Source organism: Scomber scombrus, chromosome 18 (genome assembly GCF_963691925.1).
Source record: "Scomber scombrus chromosome 18, fScoSco1.1, whole genome shotgun sequence".
In the NCBI taxonomy this organism is placed as follows: Eukaryota; Metazoa; Chordata; class Actinopteri; order Scombriformes; family Scombridae; genus Scomber; species Scomber scombrus.
In genome coordinates this window covers 27,959,578-27,972,404 of record NC_084987.1, presented here as the reverse complement: position 1 = coordinate 27,972,404, position 12,827 = coordinate 27,959,578, and the positions used below count along the sequence as shown (strand labels likewise).

At 37.9% G+C, this 12,827-nt stretch overlaps 1 protein-coding gene across 1 annotated transcript in view; it reads right to left on the bottom strand.

The window, feature by feature from the left end:
* rbfox1 (RNA binding fox-1 homolog 1) overlaps positions 1 to 4,257 on the bottom strand; it is a 165,936-nt gene extending 161,679 nt beyond the window's left edge. Inside the window, exon 1 of the mRNA XM_062438004.1 lies at positions 3,984 to 4,257. Coding sequence (XP_062293988.1) covers positions 3,984 to 4,079 — 96 coding nt within the window. The 5' untranslated portion in view covers positions 4,080 to 4,257. The remainder of the gene's footprint in view (positions 1 to 3,983) is intronic.
* Between the last annotated feature and the right edge of the window lie 8,570 nt (positions 4,258 to 12,827).

The following is a 12,827-nucleotide window of genomic DNA, read 5'->3' as shown; positions in this document are numbered from 1 at the left end:
CTTCACACACAAAAGAACATAAAAACCATTTACTACCAAGCATGCCAACAACAAAAAAACACATGTCTTACCTATTCTCAGCTACAATATTAACATCCTTTCTTATCAAGTGTTTCTGTTTTGTTATCCATTTCCAGTTTGACATTTTTTCCATGATGATACTAATGGATGTAATGCATCATGGTATTATAATCCACTTCAAAGTGTCACTGCCAAAGAAGGACAAAAATCAAAGAAGATATGATGTAGGCTGTGATGGAGTAGCTAACTAAAGCTTTAAGGTTCAAATCTGCAGTTCACAACAAAGTAAGAAATCAATAGAAACTCATGGCTGCTACAGAATAATGCAAACTAATGCAAAGAGTAATGGTTGAGGTTAGTGAGTCATACAGGGTCACAGGAGAAACAGCTGCTGCTCCCCAACAACTGAATTCAACCAACACCTCTATCAGACAGGGACGACTCCACCTGTCCTGAGTCTCACCGAGCACTGACATCCACGAATCACCTGCAGTACACACTCACAAACTGGTGTGTGACCACTGCTGTACAAACACAGGAGACAACATTACCCACAATGCCTCTTCCATCAGCTAACAATTTACTGATATCAGTGAGTCTGCAAATGTTCTTAATTATTTCTTCATTCATTTATGACATGCATGTAATTACTGGTCACATATTACACTATGTGAATACATGTTATACATTATACAATATATAATATATAAAAACATATCTCTAAAACATCCCACCTAAGAAAAAAGAAAAAGCATTTTATCTCTCTCTCTCCCTCTCTCTCTCTTTCACACACACACACACACACACACACACACACACACACACACACACACACACACACACACACACGTTTGACTGCATACATGCATGAGTACACCATTACATATAGTAAGTAATCTTTTTGTTACATGTATGAGCATACGTCTACTATCAATAACAAAAAACAGTATACATTTAAATTTAAAGTATATGCATGTATGTATGCAAATCTGAGGAGAATGAGATGCGAAGGAAGCAAAAAACTAATAAAAATTGAAAAGAATGCCAAAATAATGGCATAATGTATCATATTTTGACAGGAAAATTAAAAATTGCGGCTTAATAATATCATAATTGTCTTTGTTAGCATTGTATGTATATTTTACTGATGAATATAAAAAGCTATAGAATATGTTCAAATGAAATATTCTGTTATACTTTATATTATCACCTTTTTTAAATGTGTACATTAATGGAATTATGTTATGCTGACATATGCTTTCTAGTTATTTTCATCTATCTAACGTATATATTGATAACTTATTTCATGCCATCAGAGTCTTCTTCCATGTCTGCAGCATCACCGGCCTCCTACCCTAACTGTCGTATCCTGCTGCAGAAATGCTCACTCAGGCTTTTATCACATGCAGACTCCATTACTGCTACAGCAAAGTCCAAATTAGAGGAACTATAGAATCCTCCTAACCTACAGGGCTTCTCCCTACATTCAACATTCCCGCCTCTCACTGCTTTAGGTTCAGTGATGTCAGGCTGTTACAGATGCCCAGGACTGCATCCTGAACCTAGGCCTTTCCAGCTGCTGTTCCCTCTCTCTCAAACTCTTTACCCCATCATATTTAAGAGGTCTGCACTTTCAAATGCAGCTATGGCTTCCCTGCCTGCCTAACCCCTGACCTCATAATCCATTTGACATATTTTAATTAGATTTTTTAAAATATGGCTTTCTGCTCACTTTTAATCTGATAAATCATCTTTGACTATATTCTATTATTATCTTTATTTGTATTAAAATCTCAGCCATCTCTCTATTTAACGGTGTGAGTGCAGGATGTACATTTTAAATGTTTTTTGTTGTTGTTTATTTGTCATTGTTTTCACTCATTTTCATTTTTATTTACTTCACATGAAAGAACATAATATTATTTCATGGTTTTTTGTCTCACTGCAGCATATCCAGTTAGCCTTTGGGCACAATTTAATGTCTCAGGTTAAATGATTCTTTCATACACTGTGTTGTATGTTGCTGTGTTGGATGTCCTCTCTGCTCAGGCGCTGCAGATGCAAATAAGCTAATTTTGTGCAGGTGTTTTAATAGGACAGAGTGCCTACTAAATGTCTGATAGCAAATGGACCACACAGTGATGGATGTGTAACAGTGTAGTGCCATCTACTGGGACTCATCACAGCTGATGATTGATCTGTGGCTACTGTAACGATTGAGGAACATGAGGCCAGTTTCCTGGAGCAGCAGAAGCCTGCAAGGGTTCAAACACTGCTCCCCCAAAATGTTCATCTAGACCACATATGATTATAACAATCAATTAGACAGAATTATTTTAAAATGTAATATCCTACAATGTTTCCTCTGTTCTGACCACAACACATGACAGTATCATTTTAAACTCCTGTCAGTCTTTCTAATGCTACCAGATGCTTTTCAATGGGAAATAAATAAGAAAAGAAGCTGTTTTCTTATTGATGGAAAAGAAGAACATCATGGACTGTATGGAAGTCTGTGGATGCCAATATTAAAATGAAATATTTTTTGAATAAAATTTGAATTGTTTCCTCAGTTGTGTTTTTTTTTTTTTATGATGGCAGGTTTCTTCCATGTGTCTTTTGTGAAACCTCTAATCATTATGAAATGGGGCATTATGAAAATAAACATGAAATCGTGATAATTTAAATGCTGATTTTACATTTTACATTTACATTAAAACTATAGACTGAATGATCTTTATTATGATGTTGTAATTGTAAGTCTTTCTATTCTGAATTTCTTGTTTTGTTGTCTTGTCTGTATTTGTTTGTTTTGTTGTATTTTTGTTGTATTTTGTCTTTCTGTTTTTTTCTTAATGTTTACTGTTTGTTCTGGTGATGGTATTGTTTACTTGTTAAATGTTTATGCCTAACTGTGTTGTATTTGTTGTTTAGGACTCCCTCGAAAACGAGAAAATACATCTCAAGGGGTTATTCCTGATAAAGACATTTCAAATGCAAATGTCCAATTTGTTTTTAAGTTAGTTACAAATCATATGCAAATTTGAAAATGAAAACATTGTACATAGTGCTTATAATGTATGCTTTTATGTTTTGGAGTACACTGGACTACACAATTATTGATTGGTTCTTTATTCAAAATATTTCCCCCAAATCTCATAAATACAATCCTTGTGTTTTTATAGCACTAAGAGCACCAAAATAGCACGCTAGAAATGTGTCTGCTTACAGTGTAGTATGTGAAAAATCAAGTAAAAAAGAATTTTTTTGAGCTGAACTTCACCAAACACACATTTGATAAATATGAAAGGCAGTAATTTCAGTTATTTAACAGACATACCATTCTTGTTAGAGTATCACTATCACACACACACAGTTGTAAAATAAAGTGAAAGTTCTGAGCCTGGCAGCAATATGATTATGTATTATGAATATGTAGTCAATTTAGTCTCTCCACAAAAAATCTATCAGCACACAATGTTAATATGGATGTGAACTTTCTGCTGGTCCTGATTCATGTCAACATCACTGAACCTCTCCTGAATCCCACCAGCTTCATCTTCAAAGAAGTGGAGGTGAAAGCTCCAGCAGCAAAGTACACACACACACACACACACACACACACACACACACACACACACACACACACACACACACACACACACACACACAGCATGACAGCAGGACATGGAGGGCTGATGTTTCTCTAACTGGCACTACGCATATACACAAGCTAAATCTTCACACACTTTGTGTTTCTGTTGTGATGCCCCATAAGTACAAGCACGCAGTTACTCTGTTCCACTCCACTTCCCATGTCCAGCAGCAGCAGCAGCAGCAGCAGATAACGGCATGTATACAAGATGTAAATTCATATAGACCAAAAAAAAAACACGCACGCACGCGCGCACGCACGCACATTCACATACACACGCACACAACACACACACAGACTCACTCACCTGCTGTAAATACATGAAGGTGAGGGCGGCGCAGGACAGCTGAGGACAGGCGTCCACGTTGGGTAGCGCCACGCATGTTCCTCCAGGATGCTGCATGTTCCCTCCTAGCTCACAACACAAACCCCCTAAACCCCGACAATACACAACCCTGATCTGAGCCGTAAGGTAGAGAGAGGAGCAGGATGAGCAGAGAGAGAGAAAGAAAAGAAAGAGAAAGAATGATTAGTAGAGAGTGAGCAGAAAGATGGAGCTTCAAAGGAAGCAGCAGCCGGTCCCGTACGATGGAGACCCGAGTGTTTTCTGCTTGCAAGAAGGCGGGACGAGCGCTGACAGAGAGAGAGAGAGAGAGAGAGAGAGAGAGAGAGAGAGAGAGAGAGAGAGAGAGAGAGAGAGAGAGAGAGAGAGAGAGAGAGAGAGAGAGAGAGAGAGAGAGCACTCTGCTGCAGTGTGTGTGACTCAGAGTGTGTGTGTGTGTAAGAGAGATTCAGTGTGAGCCTGACTCAGTGTGTGTGTGTGTGTGTGTGTGTGTGTGTGTTTGCGTGTGTGTGTGTGTGTGTGTGTGTTTGCGTGTGTGGGGAGGCAAGCCAGCAGTCAGTGTGACTGCGATCGCTGAAGCGTGAGGGAGGCAGAAAATTGTCTGTGCGTGTTTCTAATGTGGTGTGTGTGTGTGTGTGTGTGTGTGTGTGTGTGTGTGTGTGTGTGTGTGTGAATGTGTGTGTGTGTGTGTGTGTGGGGGGGGGGGGGGGGGGGGGGGGGGGGGTGTTGTTTCCTTCAAAAAATGCTGATCGCTCTCTCTCTCTCTCTCTCTCTCTCTCTCTCTCTCTCTCTCTCTCTCTCTCTCTCTCTCTTGATGAATTGAAGTTCTCTGACATGTGTTACTGGAGGCGATCGAGGATGCTGACTGCAACAAGCCTTCCTTCTTCTCTCTCTCTCTTTAAAGTATCTTCATTTGTTGGTCAAACTTTCTCAGTTTTCAGTCATGCAAAATATAAAACTGAAAATTATGAAAAATACAAACAGACCAAAAAAAAGTAAGACTTTTATTTTAAAATTCAGGGGCACTGCCAGGGATTTCAGGCCCCATGAAAAGATATCACATTGGGCCCCACCACCACCACACGCCAACTATGAGCAAGTTGTGTAACCACACCCTTACCTGTGAAGGTGTGTAACTCTCTTATAGTACAATACCACCTGTTTAATATGTACTGACACTGAGCTGTGATAATATAACATTATGTAGACATGCAGGCAACATTCTGCATACAAATAAAGTGTTAGTTTCACTGTTAAATAAAATATTCTATTGAAGTCTATTAATCATAATATGTTAATAAAAAAGAAATTAATGTTCTGATATTTTTATTACTGGGCCCTTAAAATTGTCCTCACTTTTCACCCCCTTATGGTGCCCCTGGTTATGAATAGTGTGACATATTATGCCAATCATCCATACATTAAAATCCTACATAGTTTCAAACATACAATATTCAGATACAATGTTGCATCATTTTTGTTGTTGAAAAAAATCTACAAAGCTAGTATTAATAATGAATAGTTTGTCCATATTTAGTTTTAGTGGTGGAGGATTATTGATTTTTTAAAACCAACTATAATAATTTATAATTTTACGCTTGACAGATAGTTCAAAATGATGCAATATGATCAGCCAGATAATAGACTCCTCAGTCTGTCCACTGTCCAATTGTTTTTCTTTCTTGATGAAATGATCATTTGACCAACAGCAAATAGTTCAAACACCAGAGCCCAGAAAGAATATCAAGTACCCAGTGTGTAACTAAACAGAGCATGGCCAAGGCATTATGCATTAGGTGGGAATAGGGGCTCCATAAGGGGGTGAAAAGTTGGGATGATTCTAAGGGCCTGTGACTGACTGGGTCCCTAAAAAGATATTGGAACATTAGTTGTTTTGTTTCCAAATTCAATTATAATCATTAATAGATATTTTATCTACAATATATTCATTAAACTTACACTTTATTTTTCTTGTTTCTGGCAAAAATTAACCATTCAAAGCGTCTGTATTACCTAAACACCCCCCTTTATTTACATGAAATGGTTCAGTCCTGTCTCCTATTTTCACAGCTCAATGTCAGTAGATATTGTACAGTTAGTATTGGACTATAAGAGAGTTACAAGCCTTCACAGGTAGAGGTGTGGTTACAGAAATTGCACATGGTTGGTGTTGCCTATGTGTGGTGGTGGGGCCCAATGTGATTTTTTTTCATGGGGGCCAAAATCCCTGGCGGCGCTCTTTAATTTTGACTTTCACAGCCTTTAAAAACAAATGATGGATGTTATAATCTAAATCGCGGCTCCAGCCATTTGAAAATATGCGTTTATAAAATCGCAACTATGATATATTATGTTTTGCTGGAGGTATTTGTCATGTGAGCTGGTGTAATTACCTCTAACTCTAACAGCTTGTTAAAACAATGATCTGAGTTACAGTTGGAATTACGGCTCTTGCAGTTAGTTGAAAATTACACTCACTCATTCACAATGAAGAAATGAATCCTTTAGTTCTTACATAAATCTATTAATAACTTTCTTCCAAGTTAAACAAAAATTGGTTCCTCATAAAGAGATTAAGTTGTCTGATGATGTAATGCAAAAGATTTAAAGTACAAAGACCAAATTAAAGCTCAGTTAGCGCCCACTACAGGCTGCAATCTTTACTACGCTCCACCAAAAAAAGTGTAATAATAAAATGTTGTCAGTATTGTAACACAAACCTGTGAGGCCCTCTTTAGCCTACATCAAACAGGCCCATATCCTCCTTTACTGGGCATGTTTAAAGATACATTCAGTGCAACAAAGATATGATTGCGATACATTACGGTTCAGTAACCAGCTCTGATCCATAATAGTACTTTGGACCAGGGTTCAGTAATGAGTAAATCCGCTTTACTGTGCAGCTTACAGCAGGCATTAGTCAGCCAACATTACACACTCACCAAGAACATGTTTTAAAGCCCTGCCCTCTGATAAAACACAACCAACATTAAAGGACTGCTATTGTAGAAAACATGGAAATGATCTTTGGGATGGATAAGGGTTATGGTGGGCCCTCCTGTGATTTAAAATGACTCAATTCTATCTCCTCTGTCTTTTGAGGTTATTTGGATTTTTGTAATAAGCACTGTGTTGCAGTGGAACGTGTTGTTACATCACACCAGAAAGTCAAATCAAATATGCAGGAAGTTTTAGCATGAGCCCACTGAGTACACAACTTCTGTATTCAGAGTATGCATTTCAGCAGGATGACATGCAAAGCAAGAGACTGGAAGTGGAAGTGTGCTGTTCTTAGTTTAAAAGAAAAAAAGAAGAACAAAAACATACTGAAAAATTAATAAAATGGATGCAGCAGATTCAGACATATTGCCTCTTTTTTGTAATCTTCACATTCTTCTTCCTTGTCATAACCTGATGCCTACACTCTCCACAATGCAACTCACCTTCATTCACTTTTGGTAGTAGCAGATAGCCTATACCTGCTATCCTCCAGCAGATATGGTAAATGGACTATAGCACTTTTCTAGTCTTTTTCACCACTCAGAGCATTTTGAGCACACATTCACCCATTCACACACATTCATACACTGATGACAGGAGCTACCACACAGGGTGCCAACCTGCTCATCAGGGGGAAACAAACACATTCACACACCATTGTTGCAGCCATCGGGAGCAATGATGGGCAAGGTATCTTGCCCGAGGACAAATCGACGTGGACTGGAGGAGCCGGGAATCGTACCACCGATCTTTTGATTAGGGGGCAACCTGCTCTGCCTCCTGAGCCACAGCCGCCCCCAAATGGAGAGCTTCTGAGGTAACTTCTCTCTAACTGATTTTTTTCATTTTGAAAAATTAAAGTCTTCAGCTCGAACTGATGCTGACTCAAGTGACATCAGTGGAGACAATTTATAAGGTTTCACACGGCTCCCTCTGGAGACACAAAAGGCTGATTCAGTATAACAAACAGGCAAATAAGAATCAGCAAAACATTCAAACAATATGGATTTAGTCACTAAGAGTTACTACTGCCTCTTAAAACACACTCACCATCTTACTGGCCATGAAGAGCCAGCTAGAGTTTACCTGAATATACAGATGATTTTGCTGCTCTTGCAGTTTTAACATTGGTGGGATTTTAAATATTCTAGCACTAGATTTTTCATTGTATTATGAGACTTTTATGTGCAAAACTGACATTTCATGATGAAGAAAGGAGATTGTCCTCCCAAGAAAAACAATATAGATCATAATGTAATTCACCCAAAAATGACATATAGGTATGTTTATTTGACCAATGCCATCTAGTGACCCAGAGTAGCTCAGATGATGTACTGTATATATACACTACCGGTCAAAAGTTTTACAACACCCCAATTTTTCCAGTTTTTTATTGAAAAAGTGTTTTCAAGCTTACCATCATGGTATTCTTTCCTACGGTAGTTGTTTCATAGCTTGGACTTATGTTCTGGGTCATTATCTTGCTGTAGGATGAACCCCTGACCAACTACATGCATACCAGAGGGTTCTGCATGGCGCTGCAGAATGCTGTGGTAGCCGACCCTGGATCCAGAAAAACAGCCCCAGACCATCATGCTTCCTCCTCCATGTTTAACAGTTAATGTCACACACTGAGGAACCATCCTTCCTCCTCCATGTTTAACAGTTAATGTCACACACTGAGGAACCATCCTTTCTACTCCATGTTTAACAGTTAATGTCACACACTGAGGAACCATCCTTTCTACTCCATGTTTAACAGTTAATGTCACACACTGAGGAACCATCCTTTCTACTCCATGTTTAACAGTTAATGTCACACACTGAGGAACCATCCTTTCTACTCAACGGCGTACAAAACTCCTGCGTGATGAACAGAATATTTTAAATGTTGATTCATCAGTCCATAACACCTTCTTCCAGTCTTCAGTAGTCCATTGGTGGTGTTTCATGGCCCAGGCAAGTCTCTTCTTCTTATTCTGACTCTTAGCAATGGCTTTCTAGCTGCAACTCCACCTGTCAAACCTGCAACTGGAAGTCTTCTCTTCACAGTAGAAACTTAGACTTGCTTACTACGACCACTATGAAGCTGTGCTTGAAGCTGTTGTCCTGTGAGCCGCCTATCACGCAAGCTGTTGACTCTCAGAAGCTTTGGGTCTGCCAGACCTCTTCCTTTCAGAGTTTCCTCCAGTTTCTGAGTGAAACTGTACTCACTTACACCTTGACTTCGCAATTACTCTGCAGGAAAGACCTACATTTTTAAGTGTTTTTGTATAATTTTCAGTTTTGGGTAACCTTACCTGTTTTTTTAACCTCTGGCAGTTCACCACTTACCTTTGTACCATTTCAAGCTGTTCATTGGACTTGAACTGCTTGAATTTCAATAAAAAAAACTGGAAAAATTGGGGTGTTCTAAAACCTTTGACCGGTAGTGTATGTCCTCATTCAGAGGAGGGCTGGATGGAGGAATCAAGTTTGCAGAGTTCAATTTTGCAGAAAACTGTAGTAGTAGTAATAGTTTTATTGTCATTATATTGAGGGTCAGACAACAATATGATGACATTTAGATAACACTCCCTGAGCCATAAGAACATTTAAGACAATTAAAAACAATTTAAGACATAAATAAAACATTGATCATCTAAAAGCAATAAAGTGCAATATGCAATATAAGAAGATGCAAACACAGCAAACAGCAGCAGTGCTTGTTGTAACAGTAGGCCACATGTAAACAAGTGAAACAACTTTTATATTATTACACAAACAGAGTTTAGATGAATAGTCCTCCAGTGAGAGTGTGTGTGGGATGAGGGGATCAGACCATGTTCATTAGTTTAACAGCTTTGTTTTTCTTTTAGTCTCGCAGTGTTTGACTGAATTGTCTCCAACCATGAGTTAGGACAGATTTCTAAAAAGCATAAGTATGATCATAGGCTAACTCTGTGGATAGGTCAACCCACACCATGTTTCTCTAACCTTAACAAAGTGATCATTTTAACCCAAAACATGATCTTTCCCTAAACAACTGGAGAGAGGTCACCGGCCTATCATATGGCTGACACAGACAGATACACACAATCAAAAACAAAGGCAATGAGAGGTTTTAATTCACGGGACAACATTTCTGTCTGGATACTCATGTTGAGGTTTTAATTATATCAATATGCAGAGACACATATCTCAAACTCTGGACAAAAAGTCATTAAAAAACATGCTGCTTTTGTAATTTGGGTGAAATGACTCTTTAAAAAGAGAATATTATCAACTTAATAATAAACTATATTTGCAAACAGCAGACTGAAATACACACACACACACACACACAGACATGCTTGTATTTTAACATGCAGCTTTAAAAACACTGAATAATTATAGTTACATTTTCATAAGGCTTTATGAGAATAATCACAACACATTATAAAGCATTAAATAATGACTTAAGGTCAAGTATCATAGCTTCTCATGCTTGTAATACATTATAACTGTAATGTATTACAACTATGGAGAATCACAATACAGTGTGATCCTCGCACAAGAATGTAAGTGAACAGCAATTATGAAGCATTGTGATACCTGACCTTATAACTAGTTATACAATGTTTTAGAATAGGTTAAGCATTATGAATATTTATGAGAGCTTATTACTATAATTATACAGTGAATATAATGCATTATAAGTATGTATATAATGCATTATACACATGGGTTTCATAGAAAGTGTAACTGAGTTTTCAAAGCCGCATAGTGAAAGGCAAATGTGTGTGTGTGTGTGAGGGAGTGAAACATAAAGGCAAATGCAAGTATATTATGGGATGAAGCAGAACACTGCAACTGCATGGCTGCAGGCTAAGGCCTGCCTTTTATCCATTTGTTCAACTGAAGACACGCTCCTTTTTTTCTACTCTTTGCTTTTTCCACCTCCATCCTTTGGGCACATCTTTATTTTGGTACGACACACACACACACACACACGCACGCACGCACGCACACACACACACACACACACACACACACACACACACACACACACACGCACACGTACATGCCATTAGCCAAGCCTATAGAGCCATTGGCAGAGCTCTTATCCACACAAACACATTCTCCTCTAGTCAATAATTCCTTATTATAATGAGAAGTCACAATAAAGAGAATTTCCTGAAGTTAGAAAAACTAAACCTATGAGAAAGATGTGGTTTGTCTGTTACATATTTTCCCTAAAAACATAAATTACAATTAATTTGCAATTAAAACCATTACTCTAATAGCTCATATGGTAAACTCAGTGTATACACAACATTAATTCCATCAGTACAACAGTCATGTACATGATCCACTCTGCTGCTCTGCAGTTTCTCTTTTTAATAGAAACATGGTTGGTTTTTTTCATTGATTATGATCATTTCTGAGTGCTTGTACTTTGCTGTTTTTCATTGTTGTTAAGCTACTGTAAATTAAATGCAATAAACCTGTCAAGAACAGGAGGAATTATGCTCACTCAACTGCTGGAAGGCTTTTAATGTGAAACATTTGTGAAGGAAGCGAGTTTAATTGCCGAGAAAAACCTTCTAAATGGAAGGAATAGGAAATATTTATCCATTTCAGACATGAACTTCTTTATGAAAATTTGATGGCAATTTGACATGTCGGTTTCATGTCTGATAAAACAAATAATTTAATAATTGATCCCTTCTGTAGCAGGAAACAATCATAATAAATAAATGGAAAAATCATTAATATTCAGCAACACACTTAGATTAGTAAGTTCCATTTAGTCAGTTAGAAGCTGGTCTTGCTGGTCACATGTCACACATGTCACACATGTCACACATGTCACACATGTCACACATGTCACACAGGTCACACATGTCACATCAGCTGGTAGCTTTTCTAAACAGGATCTCAAATAGGTATTTTCAACACTAATTTCAAACAGTGTTTTTCCCTCAGTAATCAAAAACGTGTGACTCTTTAACACCTTTACATCAATAATTACATTTAACCAGTGACGGACAACTCTGTAAACTTTCTCATTAGCAACAAAAACACTGTGTTAAGCTATGAAGCTTTGGACTTAGTGTTATATTTAAGGCCAATCTCAAAACAAGATTCTATGGACCTCTCCCTCTGGTGTGTGCGCTTCATTGTTGTGGTTGTTTTAAAAACGCTTTCTTGTGTTTTCTTGTAAAACTTTGATAGTGACTCCAGGAGAGCGGATTTTCTTCTCCCTTGGGTTTTAACTGTATTTTTTTTCCACCGATAATATTTCTTGGGGGGCCTGCAATTTTTTCTCACACATCTCCCCTTAGGAATTCTGTAGTTTCCCATCCCATGTGATAATAGAAAACTTTTCAAATTAAACTCAAATGAAATCAACCCTATAAACTAAAACTCATTATTTCCATAAAATGGAAACAAAACCTATGAAAAAATAAAACACTAATATCCAAACCTATGACATGATTCAAAATCAGTAAAAATAACTGTAACTGCTTTGCTTTAAATAATGCATTGCTTTGCCCTGAAAACACTGCACTAAAGTTGTTAAATGTTAAATGATTACACAACAAAACCAAATAACAGAGAGAATCATAGCATGCTACAAAAAAAAAAAGAACATGCAGAACAGTGACATAAATGAGTGGATGGGGCCACCGGGCACAGCTGGTATTTTGTTTGTTTAGTAGCAAATGAGCAAATGGATACAACCTGAAGTCATGGGGATGTAGACTTAAATGCCCCTTCATACACACACACACACACACACACACACACACACACACACACACAACACACACACACACACACACA